The 18,565-nt window shown below is 34.1% G+C and overlaps 2 protein-coding genes across 3 annotated transcripts in view; one reads left to right on the forward strand and one right to left on the reverse strand.

The window, feature by feature from the left end:
- Positions 1-4,020, forward strand: part of LOC106125993 (cytoplasmic aconitate hydratase) — a 26,777-nt gene extending 22,757 nt beyond the window's left edge. The window contains exons 16-21 of the mRNA XM_013323409.1: positions 1-99; positions 518-654; positions 965-1,138; positions 2,074-2,170; positions 2,845-3,030; positions 3,246-4,020. The exon at positions 1-99 is cut by the window's left edge and continues 9 nt beyond it. Of these exons, the coding sequence (XP_013178863.1) occupies positions 1-99; positions 518-654; positions 965-1,138; positions 2,074-2,170; positions 2,845-3,030; positions 3,246-3,356 (804 nt within the window). The 3' untranslated portion in view covers positions 3,357-4,020. The remainder of the gene's footprint in view (positions 100-517; positions 655-964; positions 1,139-2,073; positions 2,171-2,844; positions 3,031-3,245) is intronic.
- A 10-nt stretch (positions 4,021-4,030) lies between these two features.
- LOC106125991 (zinc finger protein 43-like) lies at positions 4,031-12,159 on the reverse strand. 2 transcript variants are annotated; one of them, XM_013323405.1, is made up of 10 exons: positions 11,895-12,159; positions 11,458-11,571; positions 10,265-10,666; positions 9,358-9,446; positions 8,383-8,505; positions 7,736-7,843; positions 6,697-6,912; positions 5,461-5,572; positions 4,807-4,911; positions 4,031-4,549 (listed from the first exon to the last, which is right to left on the reverse strand). In XM_013323405.1, the coding sequence occupies exons 1-10, from the start codon at positions 12,033-12,035 to the stop codon at positions 4,415-4,417; spliced, it is 1,545 nt and encodes a 514-aa protein (XP_013178859.1). In that variant the 5' UTR covers positions 12,036-12,159; the 3' UTR covers positions 4,031-4,414. The 2 variants fall into 2 exon arrangements, with proteins under 2 accessions (XP_013178859.1, XP_013178860.1); XM_013323406.1 differs by lacking the exon at positions 11,895-12,159 and adding an exon at positions 11,722-11,863.
- Between the last annotated feature and the right edge of the window lie 6,406 nt (positions 12,160-18,565).

The following is an 18,565-nucleotide window of genomic DNA, read 5'->3' on the forward strand; positions in this document are numbered from 1 at the left end:
GCGTGGCAGGCTCTGGATGTGCCCCGCGGGAAATTATACGGCTGGGATGTTAATTCTACTTATATCAAAAAACCACCATTTTTTGATGGCATGACCAAGGTAAATATTAGTTAGTAACTTCATCATCATCAGCTCACTATATGACTCCACTGAGGGTCTCTGCAACTCCCCTAAGTGAGAGTATGTGATAGTGAATGCTGGTGCAGTGCAAGACTTGACACATATGTTTGAGTTTGTCAGATATGTGCAGCAATACGATGTTTTCCTTCACCGTAAGGATACACTTGAAATTAAAAAAAATTCTCTTGAAACTACGTATTTGTTTTTTATTTATTATCGCGAAAGTTATAAAAGTTCTAAAAAATGATAAATTTTGAAATGGAATAAATATACCACGTAGTTTTTTTTTTCTAATTTTACTATCACTAAAGCACCTTTTACTCTTTTAATTAACGTCTCTGAGTTCGATTAATTATTATATACATAGTAAAGACCAAATGCCACTATACAATTCCAGGAGTTACCAACAATACGTGGTATAATTAATGCTCGTTGTCTCCTGCTGCTGGGTGACTCTGTCACCACTGACCACATCTCTCCTGCAGGATCCATCGCCAGGAACTCTCCTGCAGCCAGATATCTCGCTAATAGGGGGTCTGTTTTTGTATTCATACTGTCAGCGATCCCACATCTTGACTTTTACTCGCTTATTAGCTTTACCATTAATTACTATCCAACCTTCGATTTTTCATCACCTTTTGCCAGCCCTTACTTTTTATTATTTTGTGATTTTATTACCACCCCTTAACGTTTGTCTTTCATCGCTTTTTATGATTCATCACCTTTTATGATTCATCACTTTTTATGATTTATCTGCTTTAACCACCCTCAAATGTTGTCTATTTATGTAATTTAAAAAAAATTAAGTTTTTTTTAAAAAATTGATAAAAAAATTAATATCCAGTCTGTCTCCGCGTGAGTTCAACTCGTACGGTTCTCGACGCGGCAACGACGCGGTGATGTCGCGCAGCACATTCGCCAACATCCGTCTCGTCAACAAACTATCATCTCGCCCCGGACCCACCACCGTACACCAACCCACCAACGATCCCATGGATGTCTTCGATGCTGCTGAAAGGTAATACTAGTGATAGACCGTCACTTCGTCTGTGTAGAATTTAAAAAAATATGTATACCAATTTCATCAAGATCTGTTCAGCAGTTCTGGAGATATCTTCTAACAAACTAATTGGCATTTATATTAGTAAGATAGCACTTGCCTGTGACTTTGCCTGCACAGAATTAGAAATAAGTAGGCTATATAACTCCAGCGTACATCAGCTACCTTCCAGTTCAAGTCTCCTCAATGTCTGTTCACACGTTCCCCAGATTATAAGGAACATACGCAAAATTGCAGACATGCAGATAATATAGCAATGAAAATTTCATGTATTTTTGTCTCGATATAACATACAGATACTCCAATTTTATTAATATAATAGCTGTCGCCCGCGATTCCGTCCGCGGGGAATTAAAAAAAGGTTCCTAAAGAGTTAAACTTTTCCTAGACATTACAGTAAAAATTCAATACCAAGATAAGATAAATCCCTTCTGTTCTAGAGTTTTAGCTAGACTAACGAACAGCAATTGATTTTTATATCTATATATATATAAAAGAAAGTTGTGTTAGTTACACTATTTATAACTCAAGAACGACTTTACCGATATGCCTGAAAATTGGTGAGGAGGTAGCTTAGAGCCTGGAGACGGACATAGGATACTATTTATTCATTTTTTTTATCGAATTTATGCCTTGAAGAGCTGCTTTTTATTTAACTTATCTATATATTAAGTTTTTTTTATATATCCACGCGGATATAGTTGCGGGCGACAGCTAGTATAGTATATACCCAATGGTGTAATGGTTAAATGTACGTATTTACGTAAAAGAGAAATATTAAAAAAAAACAGTTTTTTTTTTAAATTAAAAAATATCTTAAAACACTCCACATGATTGTATTAAAAATATTTATAGGCTATTTGTTTATTTCTGCTTACCCCATTTTCATATAGATACGCGTCAGAAGGCGTTCCCCTGATCGCTATTGTAGGTAAAGACTATGGTTCAGGTTCAAGCAGAGATTGGGCAGCTAAAGGACCATTCTTATTGGTAAGTATGAGTAGGTTTACACTGTGTTTAGTATTACGCGTATTTCAAATAAGTTTTTTAAACTCTATATTAACAGGATTAACGTACAGACATCAATAAATTTAAATAAAATAATAAATAATTTATACTGTATTTAATATTAGCGGAATTTAAAAAAAAATGGTAGTCTATGTGTTCTTCCAGACTATGTTCTATATTTATACTAAATTTCATCGAGATCTGTTGAGTTGTTCTGGAGATATCTTCTTACATACATACAAACATTCGTATTTATAATATTAGTAGGATTCCTCTCAATTATTGTTGGCATTAGGCTGTAAAAAAATAAGGCAAAATCTTGTGCGACGACTCTATATAAGTAGGATAAGGTCATGAAAAAATATAAATTCCAGTTAAATACCTTCACGCGTTTTTGAGAAAAACTGTCTTGACACACAGACGGACAACAAAGTGATCCTATAAGGGTTCCGTTTTTTTCCTACGATGTACGGAACTCTAAAGATAGACGGAACGCGGGACAAAGTACTAACTGATAGGTGAATAAGGCTTGAAAAAGCGTGAACTTATTTGATTATGGAGCCGACATAATCCTACAAAATGTACAGTCAGAGTGTTTTGAAGTGTTCCGTTTACAGAAAAAAAAACGCAATTATTTAAAATTTATTATTTCGTAGGGAATTCGTGCTGTTATCGCGGAGTCTTTTGAGCGCATCCATCGCTCTAATTTAGTAGGAATGGGTATCATTCCCCTGCAATTCCTGGAAGGGGAAAATGCCGAATCTTTGGGTATAACAGGCAAGGAGACGTATTCTGTGCAATTACCTGATAATTTGTCACCTGGAGACATGGCCACTGTCACTGTAAGTATAATCTGACAAGTAATGGAAAACTGTCATGACAACCTTTATAGCAATATTCTTCGTTTCATTTCTAAGTCAAAATAAGCTATTTAAAGGCCGTGGTTAGAGAAATCATCAATAAAACCTACTAGTTTTCTATATTAGCTTGCTTTAGTGTCTGAGTGTTTGTCTATGGTTTTGTGGTTGGATCGGAATAAGATGTAATCTTTTTTTAGATGGACAACGGAAAATCATTCCAAGTTAAAATACGTTTTGACACCGAAGTTGATTTAACTTATTTCAAGCATGGAGGCATTCTCAACTACATGATACGGAAGATGCTTTAGACAAATGTCAAACTGTCAAGCGACACTTGTCAAGTTGTCAATCTGCAATTGTCAAAATACACCAGACGGCTGCGAAGCTACAGCCGACAACTGTCGATCTAAACGCTGTCAAACCACATCTGAAAGTCAACTGTCAAGCTACTTATGATAGCTGTCAAATAATCTTGACAGTTGTCCAACTTCAAACTGCGAAGTTTATCACCTGTTTAAATTATAATTGATTGCTGTCAAACTCCAACTAACAGATGTCAAACGAAATTAAGCAGCTGTCAAATATATTGACTTCCGACTTGTTTTATTCGACAAATACCTTAACGTGATTGTTGATTATCCTCAATTTCTTGTATTAGGCAGTTGTCGTGACAAACACATCTACGGTCAAAAATAATTAAACAGATGTGTATAGCTGTCAAACGCGATCTGACAGCTGTAATAGGGAATGTCATTAATTTTTTCAGAATCTTTTTTTTTGTTAATAATTTTTAAAAGGCCTTTTATTGTGGAATGAACAAACTGGTATTTATTAAAATTAGGTACTATTTTGTACAATTGAGGGGATGTTTTTTTAAGGGTTGAAAGGGTTTATGGAAAAATATTTATATCAAATGTATTTAAATGGGTGCATTGAATTTATTTTCATAGGAAATGTATGTTAAATAAAAAAATCATTTTCAATAATGTATTTTATTTCATCTTATTTACAAAGTACCAGTGACCCCATTGTGGGGGCACAAAACTTATTACAAAATAACAGTGACCCCACTAACCTCATTACTAACTAGTGGCAAAAACTTAAAATTAACTGTGACCCCACAATGAAAACAAAATCTAGAAAGAACTGATGTCCAATACTTGGGGGCACTAAACTCTATACAACTCAAATTAACAATGTGGGGGCACAAACTCAATATCAATTTACAAAACTCATAAAACATAAGTAATTCCCGCACTGTAGTTACTAACTCGTCATAAATTCACGTAAACTTTTAGAAACTCATAACAGTTTCAGTGACCCCACATTTGGGGGCACGAACTCAATAACCATTGCTCCGGGGGCACTATTTATTCGTATGCAGCAATTTATTATGCGTGTAAAGTGCTCCATTGTGCGCAAATGTCGCGGGACACTTAGTACATTGTAAAGGTCTTTCTCCTGTATGTGTGCGCACGTGGGTACGTAATATTTGTAAAGTCTGTAAAAGAAAACATAATTTATTAAACAACCAAAAAGATACCACTGACTATATTACTCAAGAAAGTACAGAATGACACTAGTCTTGGTTTTTTCTACACTTTTCCTATAATAAATGGATGGAAAAAAAATCTATGTGTTCTTCCAGACTATGTTCTATATGTATGTCAAATTTCATCAAGATCCATGCAGCTGTTCCGGAGATAACTTCTAAAATTCATCTAAACATTCACATTTATAATATTAGTATATACTTACAGTAAATCCTTGTCCACAATGATCGCATATTTTATTCTTTGGAGGTCTTTTCTTATCGTGAACGTAACTTTTGTGTCTTTTTAGAGCTGATTTATTTTTAAATACCTGGAAAAGACACGTTAAAAACGTAAATATTAAAAAATTAAATACAGCGCCATCTATATTAAGTTACATATTCAAAATTAGTTAAAGCGCCATCTACGTTAAATCGATTGACATAAATTTAAACCCTTTGTTTTTTTAACTGAATTCAAAAAAGGAGAAAGATTTCAAGTATTCTATATGTTTTGTTTCTTGAATTAAAAAATATCCCAGAGTTTTAGAGTTATTTTTTTGTTAATAAAACATACAAAAACTCTGTGAAAAAATATAATTTAACTTTGCTTATGTAAACTAAAATTACTTACAATAATATCGGTTACAAAATTCAATCGTTTATAACGACTGAATAAGTAACCCGTTGTTATAACCGGTTGTTACGGTGAAGGAAAACATCGTGATGCTGCACATATCTGACAAACTCAAACATATGTGTAAAGTCTTGCACTGCACCAGCATTCACTATCACATACTCTCACTTAGGGTAGGCTCCGAGCCCCTCAGTGGGGACTTATAGTGAGCTGATGATGATGATAACCGGTTTTGAAGTCTTACCTTACTACAATCTTCGCAGACATATTTTTCTCTCTTCAAATGTTCCCAATCAATGTGTTCTTCTAATAATCTCTTAAGTAAAAATTTCAAACCGCATTCTTCACAAGTAAATCTATAAAATATTAAATATATTAGTCAGGAAAAATATAACTCGGTACAGTCAGGAAAAGTAAAATAAATAAGTCAGGAAATATATAAGACACGTGTAAATTAAATTAAAAATTACAATATAAGTTGCTTAAAAACTTAATAGAATAGTAATATAATATTATAAATTAAATGCATTCAAGTTTTTTTCTAAATTGATTACATCAGAAGCTTATTTGAATTAATAATAAACTATTTAATAAAACTAATTAATTAAACTACCAAAATATATTATATTATATTATTTAGTTTTATTTTTATAAGACATATCCAAGTTTTATTAATAATATTTTGACTTTACATCTGTGCCAACTGTTTTTTTTCCTGTGTTTTATATTTTATAATTCATTGTAATAATTTTAGTGAGTACTTTAATAAAATAATTAATAAGTAGGTCCCTGAGTAGGGTTTGGCGTCAGGCGGCCGGTCAGTAAAAGCTTTTAAAGCCAAAACATTTTACAGTATGTACAGGGTTGATGTATGGAGAAGTACATAATGTGCCGACCCTCAATAGGGATAAGGGCAGGTTGATGATGATGATATCAAAGTTTGACAAAAAAAAAACATAAAAGTCAGGAAAAATTATGACATACAAGTTAGTAATATATAAAATCAAATCAGGATAAATATAAAACTCATCAGTCAATTAAAAACATAAAGAACATAAATTTCAGGAAATTTATATTAAATATTTCATTAAAGAAAACAGAAAAAAGTCAGTAAAAAATATGACATCCAAATTTAAAAAAAAATCACATTTAAAATTCAAGAAGAAAGACATAAAGGTCAGGAAAATCTGACACATATTAAAAACATCAATTAAAGTAAAGGAGTCAGTAAAAAAATTATGACACTTAAGTCAGGAAAGAAATATATAAATACTTAAGTAAAAAAAAATGGTCTTGACACACAAACGGACGAACAACAATGTGATCTTATAAGCATTCCGTTTTTTCCTTTCGAGGTACGGAACCCCAAAAATAAGTAAAAATATGACATACATTTTTTTTGAAAAATAAGTCAGGAAAAAATAAAAACACGTCAGTAAAAAATATGAAAAGGTCAGGAAAAAACTAACAAAAAACTTACTTCTTATCAGCCTCTCTAACATGCTTGGAATGTGTCTTGAGATGATGTTTCAAAGCTAACGCGTTCCTAAAATGTATCTTGCAGGTGACACAGAAGCTGTCAGGAGTTGGTCCTGTCGCGTGCAAGGTCTGATGTGCCACCAGACTGGATTTAGCACGATACGTCTTACCACAAACAGCACATATGTACGTACGACCTGATTTACTGTGTACTGTACTGTAAATTACACATTGCATAAAAATATCATCATCAGCTCACTATACTCCACTGAGCGTCTCTGAGTGTTCCCTAAGTGAGAGTATATGATAGTGAATGCTGGCCCAGTGCAAGACTTGACACATATATTTGAGTTTGTCAGATATGTGCAGCATCACGATGTTTTCCTTCACCGTAACAACATAAGATAAATGTACATATGTAAATGTAACACATTCATACATCACGGGATTACAACACAGGAGCATGCAGATTACAAGTCAACTTGACCACTGAGCCATAGTCGCTCATATATATTAGTGTTAATATATTAAGAAAAAAAAACATTAAGGTTATGACTTCATTAAGGTTTTTTAATAGCCAACTATTTTTTATAAAGTTAGCGATTTGCGACAGAAAAAAAGTTAAAAAAAAACCATTATAATTGTAGGAATATTAAAAAAATACACAAGATATAAATTATAGTTTACACATGTCATAAATAGTAGCTGTAGCACGCGACTCCGTTCGCGGAATTAAAGAAAAAAAAAACTTAATAAGTAGTCTATGTGTTCTTCCAGACTATGTTCTATATGTATGACAAATTTCATCAAGATCCATACAGCCTTTCTTATATCTTACTAATATTATAAATGCAAATATTTAGATGGATGGATGGATTGATGTATGTTAGAAGATATCTCCGGAACAACTCAACGGATCTTGATAAAATTTGTCATACATATAGAACATAGTCTGGAAGAACACATAGACTACTAAGTTTTTATTAAATCACACTAACAGAGTTAAATATATATATTTATATATATAAGTGGATACTTACAATACATGTGTCCGGAGTGCACTCGGATTGGCAAAAGTGTTACCACATTGTCTACATTTCTTCTTACTACGATGTTTCTCCCTATGATATCTATATGTACGGTTAGATCTAAAAATTATTACCAATTCTCATCTTTTTTTTTTCGCTGAAATAGCGAAGTGATAGACATACGCAATGGCATATGCATTGCCTACCTTTAATCGACGGAGGAGAGGATGCACAGAAAGAAAATATCTTCCCTTTCCATGCATCTTCTCATCCAGAAAATCCACTTCCAATTCCTATCCTTATCTTATAAGAAAAAGGGTGGGAAAAGGACTAAATTAGGCCTCCGGGACACATTCATCAGACTAGTTGGAATAGCATTTAAGCCGTTCTGTGTGGTCATGGTATTGCACACGATTAGAGAATTCCTGCCAAGATAAACCGGGCTCTACTATCAGATAATTCATCAGCTCACTATATGTCTCCACTGAGGGTCTCTGCACCTCCACTAATTGAGAGTATATGATAGTGAATGCTGGTCCAGTGCAAGACTTGACACATATGTTTGAGTTTGTCAGATATGTGCAGCATCACGATGTTTTCCTTCGCCGTAACAACATAGGATAAATGTACATATGTAAATGTAACACATTCATACATACTCTGTAGTAAATCCACAGTCGACACATGTATGGATTGTATGTATGGGACCATGTTCCTCTTTGTAATGCTTAATAACGTAATGTAAATCAGCTTTCCGTAGACCACATTCTAAGCATTCATAACTGAAATATAATCAAAGATATAGGGTGTCCGGGATAAATATAAATTTTTGAATCTGAATAGATTCAAAAATTTATATGTTCGAATGAACATCCTGTAGATTTTATTATGAAAATGGAACAAAAACTATGTTATTAATATAAGTAAAACACATGTAACATATTTTGATATCTTATATCTTACTAATATTATAAATGCGAATGTTTAGATGTATGTTAGAAGATATCTCCAGAACGTCTGAACAGATCTTGATGAAATTTGTCATACATATAGAACATAGTCTGGAAGAACACATAGACTAATTATTAAGTTTTTTTTCAAGCAGCTAGTAATATTATAAATACGAAAGTTTGTGTATGGATGTTTGTTAGAAGATGACTCCGGAATAGCTCAACAGATCTTGATGAAATTTGACATACATATAGAACATAGTGAGGAATAACATATAGACTACTATAATTGAATACATGTAAATTTGCAAACTTAAAAAATCTAGCGCTTAAAAAACTACGGATAGAAGTAATCCCTACCAATCCATATAAGGCTGGGTACGAGAATTGGTGGAAGGGAATCTTGTTTTTGACCCCTCAATCGATAATAAACAACTTTACTGTAAGTTGCTTGCCAATTTATAAAAAAAATCTTACTAATATAAATGTGAATGTATAGATGTATGGATCTTGATGAAATTTGACATACATATAGAACATAGTCTGGAAGTACATACAAGCTAAGTTTTTTTTAATCCCACACAACGGAGTCGTGGGTTAAAGCTAGTATCGTAATATTTTTGACTAAGGATTCTATGGTATTCTATTATATAAGTTTTTTCAGGACATCCTGTATATATTTACCGTCTTATATGTCGTTTCTTATGTTCCTTAAGAGATGCATCTGTACTTAAAACTGAATTACATATATCACAAACGTAACCACTTTCTTTCTGTAAAAATAAAAAAGATAAATTATAAAAAAATTACTTTAAAAAAAAAAACAAATTGTCTATGACATACAGAAGCTTACATATATAAACTAGCTGTCAACCGCGACTCTGTTCGCGCGAGATTTAAAAAAAACTATTGGTCGCAGCGTAATGTTATATAACCTAAAGCCTTCCTCTATAAATGGACTATCCAATAAAAAATTTTGTAACCGATGACCTACAAATATTGCTATATTAAAAAAAAGCTATTATATTATCGTCAATAAACCTTTATCAATATGAAATAAAAAAAACAATACAACTAACAAAGATTTTAAAGATTAAAATTGCCATTTATTTTTTTTAATACCCAGAGGGGAATATTTATTTTATTTTTCTGGTGACCCTTGTGACCACCCCTATCATCCCCCTTCCTATGTACGTAACCTTTTGGAACACCCTACATATGAATGTACAGATGTAAGTTTGAAGATATCTCCGGGACAAGTTAACAGATTTTGATGAAATGTGTACATATAGAACACAAAGACTACTTATTCAGTTTTTTTTAAAATTCCATGCCGATGAAGATCCAGGCAACAGCTAGACAGTCAAACCAAGATAAGATTAATAAACAGCAATTGATTTTTATATATACTAGCTGTCGCCCACAACTCCGTCTGCGAGAGATTAAATAATAGATATTGACCGATTGTCAGAGCTACTCAATATGCTCACAAAATTATATGAGAATCGGTCAAGCCGTTCCGGAGGAGTGTGGGAACGAAAATTGTGACACAAGAATTATAAATATAAAATAAATTTTTTAACGTACTTACATTACTGTGTCTTTGTATGATATGCATATTTAACGTAACTTCATGATCAAATCCCATAACGCAATCTTCACATTTAAAAGGTAAATTAATATAAGATATCTTTGCCGATTCCTTCTTTCTTTCTTCCATCATCTCTTCATAACTTAACATAACAATTTTCAATTTCCCTTCATAATTAGGACCTCTTTTTGTACCTTTAACTTTTTTTGTACCTTTTATCTTTTTAATCTTTAAAGGTACATCATAATCTGTGCAATCCTCTTCGTATTTTATCTCTGTTATTTCTGTTTTTATATTTATAATTTGGTTGAATATATTTTTTATAGGTTCATTGTTTGTTGTAAAGTTAATTTCAATTGGTGCTATTTGGAATAACTTCGGTTCTATAGTTAATTTTTTGTGCTGAAACATAAAATACATCTCTATTTTTTTTATATATCATAAGGTGGCAAACAAGCGAGCGGCCACCTGAAATCGCTGAAATAGCGAAGTGACCGCCCATAGACATACGCAATTGCATATGCGTTAACTTTAATCAACGGAGGAGAGGATGCACAGAAAGAAAATATCTTCCCTTTCCATGCATCCTCTCAACCGGAAAGTCCAATTCCACTTCCCATCCTTTCCTTATAAGAAAAAGGGTAGGAAGGGAAAGAGGACTAAGTTAGGCCTCCGGGACGCACACTCATCAGACTGCACGCCGAATTACTTCCACTTGAGGCATGTCTTCTGTGTGGTCGTGGTATTTCACCGGGCGAGTCGGGACAATTCGTGCGAAGATGTTAAAGCAAGCTCTACCACTATATACAACAATAGATAATTCTCACAGGCTTGATGGGCTCGGAGCCTACCCTAAGTTAAGGGTGATTAGGCCATAGTCAACCACGCTGGCCTAGTGCTAGACTTGACACATATCTTTGAGATTGTCAGATATGTGCAGCATCACAATGTTTTCCTTCACCGTAACACAGAACTAACAATATGCTTTAAATGGAGATTTTGGTCTCAGAAACCCATGATTTATCACACAATTTTCACGAAATATTTTCTTATAATAAAAATATTAGCATAAATGTATGGAAAGTTACATCAAAACAAGATATAGTAAACATGCAGATTATATGTCTAGTAAGATTATAAACTGACAGATAACAATTGAAATAAAAAAAAAACTATTTTAAAAAACAACTCACCACTTCGTACAAAGTTGAAATAGATTCTTCAACTTGGTGCTTAAATATATCAATTCTTTTTATCAAATTATGACAAAGGTAACATGCGTATGCATCCTTGAACTCCACCTGAAACTGTATTTTACTAAATTAACACTCAAGCTTTTATTTTCATATACTGGCTGTCGTATCCTACTCCGTCCGCACAGAATAAAAAATTTAGTAGCCTATGTGTTCTTCCAAACTATGTTCTACATCTAAGCCTATAATAAAGACCCATTGAACCTTTCTTGAAATATCTTCTAACATCTTTATGTAGCCAGCCTGGAAGAGATCGCTTATTGCGATAAGGTTACCATTGCTATGTAAATTAGTCTTCGTCGTAACTCTGTAACACCACGTAGGGCCATGATTGAACCTAGTCAAGTTTAATTTAAGTTACTTATTAATTTTATTACCTTGTTGTCTATGATTTTTGCAAACGATAACACATGTTTACAGTTTAAAAGTTTTATTAAAGGTACGGATGTTGATAAACAACATATACAAATAACTCTTGCTTGGTTTATATTAGTTTTATCTTCTATTACGTCTTCCATTATGTAGATAAACAAATTAAAATACTTTGTACACGAATGAATATTACAAGATTTGGTTTATTATGTTAAATTACGAAGAAATTGTTCATTTTCTATTTATTTTTTTGATAAAAAGAAAAAATTGCTTATAATCGACGACTGCAAACGTCAGAGTTGTCATAGAGCAAAGAGGCATAGAGTTTAGATAATTTAACACATTTTATTAATACAAGGAAATCTAAGATGTACCTTTTTGTTTTAAGAATGTTTTATTAAGATCCAGGAAATAAATATCAATAGGACATTTAAAAATTATTTTCATTTCTATTTTGAATTAAAAATTATAGCAATAGGAAAAGACAGTACTTACTCTTTTATTTAACAAATTACGTTACTTTATTGTATCTGTACTCTTTGCTTTATATCGATCTTGTCAAATCGCTTCGTCAATTTCAATATTGAACAATTTGGTGTTTTTTTTGGCTCCCCAAAGATGGTATCCATTTTTATAACTCTTTATTATTAAAATAAATCATTTAAAAAGTATTTCAAATTGTGTTTTTACAATTGCGATAAGATGGTGTTGTCTCGTAAAATGCCTTCTTCTATTTTCTTGTGCCACGTCAATAAAAGATTAAGATAACACAGTTTAATATAACTTTGGTTGTATAATTCTACGTCTCTACCATGTCTTGTTATTGGAATTATCTATATTTTGATCGAGGCAAGGTAATTCAATAGAATATTAATTTTGTGGGGACACAAAGGCAAGGGAAGTACATCTTTCTATACATCTCCTTGTCTTTTTAAGGTGGGCAATGCATTTATATAAATTTTGTAAATGTCTTTGAGCAGTCACTGTTATTTTAGTGTTAAAAGTGGCTATGCTCAATTGCCATCTTATACAAAATCTGTACCCTATAACCTATTGTTATTTTTCGTTTTTGTTGGTGTTTGAAGTTCTGTTGTTTTGTATTTTGAGTGTTTGGAAAAAGTTATGACTTCTTTAAATTAATAGGAACTCTATATATTTCTATGGAGGGAAATATATTCCTTCTACCAGTCAGATATAATTTATTTTTGGTTGTATTTAAAATAAAAAACTTTGTAAACATCAAGTATTTATTACAAAAATAGTAGTACAAAAAGCTATTTTTTACTTATAACAAAAATCTTAATTTATTTTTTATGAAAATCACAAACAAGGTGTCTGTGCACAGTGCGAATGACATCACTAATTCAGTTGAAGCAATCAATAAAAATTATGGTGGAAATATCGCCTCTAACTTATAAAGGGTTAACAAGAGAAAAAAAAACTGATTATATAGAGCTACTTTGATGAAATTGTAAAAATATAAATATTTCTAAAAATGGAACACTTGAAGAATGTCTATGGTTTTAGCGCATTGTCTTGCTTAAGCAATGAAACAGGATTTTATGTACACGACCATGTATGATAAACCAGAATCAAAGTCGATGTGTGCACTTTTTTCTTTAGGCTCATGAAAGTGGTGAACTTCTCACTTAGATTTTTTTGTTTCTTGCATTGTAACAAAGTCTTCGTGTTGTCTGTTATGGTTGTCCGACAGTCCTTTTTGATGCAACCAGGGATTCCTTACTCTGGGCACGGTTTCCAAGAACCTCGTGTTTTAGAACCTTTACGCATTTGTCTATTGAATCTTTGGGATGGGATTTCCCTTTACGTTTTGTTTCAACTATGTCTAGTCAATTGTTTGCCATAGCCAAAGGTCTTCTAAATATTCAAATTCATAGTATTGGCTCAACAATTTAAACGGTGGAAATATTTTTTATTTAAAATGTTCATTATTTCTCCAAAATCTTGATGGTATCGTCTTGCGTCTACTTTATGGCGTAGAGCCACCATTCACCAACTTAGTACATCAATTTACTTTGTGTACTCCCGATGCTTTCAGAAAATACTTTGAACTGTCTATACCACTTTCACCAGGCGTCTGCTGAACCAAGTTATAAAATTAATTTTGATGGACATCTACCGTGCTCCATTTTAAAATCAAAACTACATTTAATAACGCTGTAGTGCGAATGCTAACGTATGAAGACTAACTTTATAATGATAAATTGGTTTATATAGTCAGCTTGGTTGCATTTGTAATATATGTACTTCTTTATATTTCCTACTACATCGCTGTCACCATGTAATAAAACTCTATGTTGAGCTAGATTAATATTTCAATCTACCCTCTAAACAAAATGTACAGATAACAAATTCCCTGTGCATATTTGACGCTTAATAAGCACCTAAAGTAAATTCATGGTGTAGTAGTGATCATGGCAAAGGTTTCAGCAACTCCACGTCTAGTGCGGAGTTCGCTTTTATTTGTGTTTGCCCCAGGATTCTGCAAGTGATAAGATTTTGTGCCTGCATATTTGACTGTGGCAAATCTACATTTTAGTTTACCATTTTTATAACAGAAATCACACAATTGACACGGTTAGTCAACTTAAATATTTTAATGTTGAACAGACAAGGCCTCTGACTCCGAAGTAAAGTGCGTTTCGGCAGAACTGCTGCAGTGGCGCTAGTGTTGCGTTGCTACGAAAGGATTTCCAGAGAGCGAGAGAACTCAAGATTAGAAAATAGAAATGGTTCTCGTAATTTGTGCATTCGTGCTAATATTTCCATGCCATCTTGGTGTAAAAAGTAATTTAAAATCCATCCATTTCATTCCTTAAAATGCAATTTGAGACATCCGCGTAGATGTCTCACCTTTGAGCACCTTGCTGACAGCTAATACATGTTGATACCTCTTGTTGGGTTTTCGAAAAAGCAGGAATCAGCTGTATTACACCAAGGTTTTGCAACCGTATTTTTCCTTATTTTCCCGGCTAAGGGGAGGCCCTTGGTAGGGGATCGAATCGTGTAGGGAAGGGTCAGATGTTAAATCACCCTATGGGTCATCCGCTACAATCGGCGCGCCAGATCTTCCAATCCATCGCGAGTGATTCGTATCTTGCTTGTCAGGGTCGAATGTGGGTAAATTGAGATGGTCTGGGTGGCGCAAAAGTAAAGACCCTATTTGGTTCAGCTATAACATTTTTTCTAAATTAGAAAACTAGATTTAGGTTTTTTTAAATGTATATTTGTGCCATTAAATTTCGTACCATTAGGATTTAAAGATGATGTCTTTTAAATGGTGACCTCCAGAGTTGATACACATTTGAGCCCTATTTATGACATTTTGCATAACTTGCCGTAACACTTCCTGCGATATGTTCGTTATTTCTTGACGAATGTTTTCTTTTAGAGCTGCGAGAGTCTGTGGCTTGTTCACATACACCCGAGATTTCAAAAAACCCCAATGAAAGAAGTCTGGACTGGTCAGATCGGGTGATCTTGCAGGCCAAGGCAAATCGCCAAAACGAGAGATAACTCGGCTTGGAAAAGCGTCCCTCACTAAGTCCATAGCGTCGCGCGCTGTGTGTGCCGTAGCGCCGTCTTGTTGAAACCAGATGTGCTGCAGCCCCAATTCGTCCAAACTGGGTATCAAAAACTCACGTAACATGGTTCTGTAGCGTTCTCCAGTGACAGTTATCGCATTGCCTCCAGCGTCTTCGAAAAAATAGGGTCCGATCACTCTGTCAACACAGATGCCACACCATACAGCAACTTTTAGTGGGTGTAGAGGTGTTTCTTGAATAATGCGCGGATTATCAGTGCCCCAGAACCGAGTATTCTGCTTATTGACATGCCCTGAGAGATGGAAATGCGCTTCGTCACTCATAACCAATTTTGAAGGAAAATCATCCTCTTCAAGGTTGAGGTTTATGACGCGCTGGCAGTAATCTAGACGAGCTCGGTGGTCAGCAGGCAGCAGTTGATGAATCATTTGAGTTTTATACGGGAACATCTTTAAGTCTTTCACCAAAATACGCTGCAGGGTCCGTCTGGAAATGCCCAATTGCGTGGCACGTCGCCTCGTTGATGTTTCTGGACACTCTTCCACATTCGCGCACAGCATCGATATTTTCAGCTGAACGGCCTGTTCTTGGTCTCCCAGACTTAGGTCTATCCAATGTTGAGCCAGTTGCTTCAAGGCGTGTGGCAAAACGTCGAATTGTGCGACCAATCGGTGCCGGACGGTGGGGAAATCGTCGACGAAATTCACGTTGTGTTCTTATCACTGATGAATTATTCCGTAAGAACATTGACACAATTATTCCACGTTCTTGGGGAGTAAAACGGTCCATGTTTATTTTCAGTGTATTTTACATTTGTTCACTACACAATTTTCAACAACAGAATGACAGAAAATGTCATATAAAAAAAAAAAGTATTTTCTTTAGTGCCAGTACTTTTGCGCCACCCAGTAAAAGAATGTCTATGGTTTTAGCGCATTGTCTTGCTTAAGCAATGAAACAGGATTTTATGTACACGACCATGTATGCTAAACCAGAATCAAAGTCGATGTGTGCACTTTTTTCTTTAGGCTCATGAAAGTGGTGAACTTCTCACTTAGATTTTTTGTTTCTTGCATTGTAACAAAGTCTTCTTGTTGTCTGTTATGGTTGTCCGACAGTCCTTTTTGATGCAACCAGGGATTCCTTACTCTGGGCACAATTTTCCAAGTCCAAGTCTTTTCCAAGAACCACGTGTTTTAGAACCTTTATGCATTTGTCTATTGAAACTTTGGGATGGGATTTCCCTTTTCGTTTTGTTTCAACTATGTCAATTGTGTTTGCCATAGTCAAAGGTCTTCTAAATATTCAAATTCATAGTATTGGCTCAACAATTTAAACGGTGGAAATATTTATATCAATTGAACGTCATGTTTCGATGCAAAATGTTCATTATTTCTCCAAAATCTTGATGGTATCGTCTTGCGTCTACTTTATGGCGTAAAGCCACCATCCACCAACTTAGTACATCAATTTACTTTGTGTACTCCCGATGCTTTCAGAAAATACTTTGAACTGTCTATACCACTTTCACCAGGCGTCTGCTGAACCAAGTTATAAGTTTGATGGACATCTACCGTGCTCCATTTTAAAACAAAACTACATTTAATAACGCTGTAGTGCGATTGCTAACGAACGAAGACTAACTTTATAATGATAAATTGGGTTATATAGTCAGCATGGTTGCATTTGTAATATATGTACTTCTTTATATTTCCTACTACATCGCTGTCACCATGTTATAAAACTCTATGTTGAGCTAGATTAATATTTTAATCTACCCTCTAAACAAAATGTACAGACAACAAATTCCCTGAGCATATTTGACGCTTAATAAGCACCTAAAGTAAATTCATGGTGTAGTAGTGATCAGGGCAAAGGTTTCAGCAACTCCACGTCTAGTGCGGAGTTCGCTTTTATTTGTGTTTGCCCTAGGATTCTGCAAGTGATAAGATTTTGTGCCTGCATATTTGACTGTGGCAAATCTACATTTTAGTTTACCATTTTTATAACAGAAATCACACAATTGACACGGTTAGTCAACTTAAATATTTTAATATTGAACAGACAAGGCCCCTGACTCCGAAGTAAAGTGCGTTTCGGCAGAACTGCTGCAGTGGCGCTAGTGTTTCGTTGCTACGAAAGGATTTCCTGAGAGCGAGAGATCTTAAGATTAGAAAATAGAAATGGTTTCGCTCGGTTTCAAGAGCTCATAATATAATACATAAATTCTCTGCCTTGTTTTTATCTGCATCAAACAATTTAAACAATCGCTTGATATTTTTCCCTTTGAGGACATCTTCTGACAGCGGGAATTTATCTCTATGCTATGTTTATCGTCGTCCTGTTTCATTTGTTGTTGAATTATTGATATTTCATTTCTCACCAACTCTATTTTTTAATTCTCTAGAGATTCTGTTGAAGCTGTTAAAATTTTTCTTTTTCTGTTATCCGAGGATGTTTTGTATTGGGTTATTGACCTGGAGTTGGGTTGAAGTCTCTTGAATAGAGTCTGGCTTAACTACATCTTCAACAACAACATGAACTTCCACGACTTCTATTCTACTGTTTTTTTTTTCTCCCAATATATGCTGTCATCATAATCTTGAGCTTAAACCAAGAATGATATGTGTTACAAAGTTTATTTCTTTCTTTAATAATAATAATATTACGGCGATGGTTACATTTCATACGAATCATGTTTAGCAGAATGTGACAATAACGTTGTCCTATGTTTTATGTACTTGATGGATCTTTCGTATCCGTATGGTGACCTTTATATCTTTTACCTTTTATAAATTAAGTCTTTGATGATAATGGATACCTCGTTTCTTATAATGTAATAATTCAGAACATATATTTATTAAAATCCGATTCTATGGATGTCTGTTCTGTTCTGTTCTAGGGAGTCTGAGACGTGGTCGATGCCTGCGGAAATGAAATCTTTCATCGAGATCTCTTTGGCCGAACTGCGGCCTTCGCTTACCAGGGTGTGCTAGGGTGGTTATTATTATCCTTCAGTTGTTTTGTCTTACAATCCGGACACTTCACACTGTATTTTGTGCATTTTCTGATGAGACTGATTCCGGATATACAGACGTAATGCACGGGAG

This window comes from Papilio xuthus, unplaced genomic scaffold (assembly GCF_000836235.2).
Source record: "Papilio xuthus unplaced genomic scaffold, Pxut_1.1 DF825355.1, whole genome shotgun sequence".
NCBI lineage: Eukaryota > Metazoa > Arthropoda > Insecta > Lepidoptera > Papilionidae > Papilio > Papilio xuthus.

Coding starts and splice junctions, on each gene's coding strand:
- LOC106125991 (XM_013323405.1), bottom strand. CDS start 12,035: ATGGAAGACGTAATAGAAGATAAAACTAATATAAACCAAGCAAGAGTT. Junction 11,572..11,894: donor CAAAAATCATAGACAACAAG/GTAATAAAATTA, acceptor AGTAAAATACAG/TTTCAGGTGGAGTTCAAGGA. Junction 10,667..11,457: donor TTTCAACTTTGTACGAAGTG/GTGAGTTGTTTT, acceptor TTTATGTTTCAG/CACAAAAAATTAACTATAGA.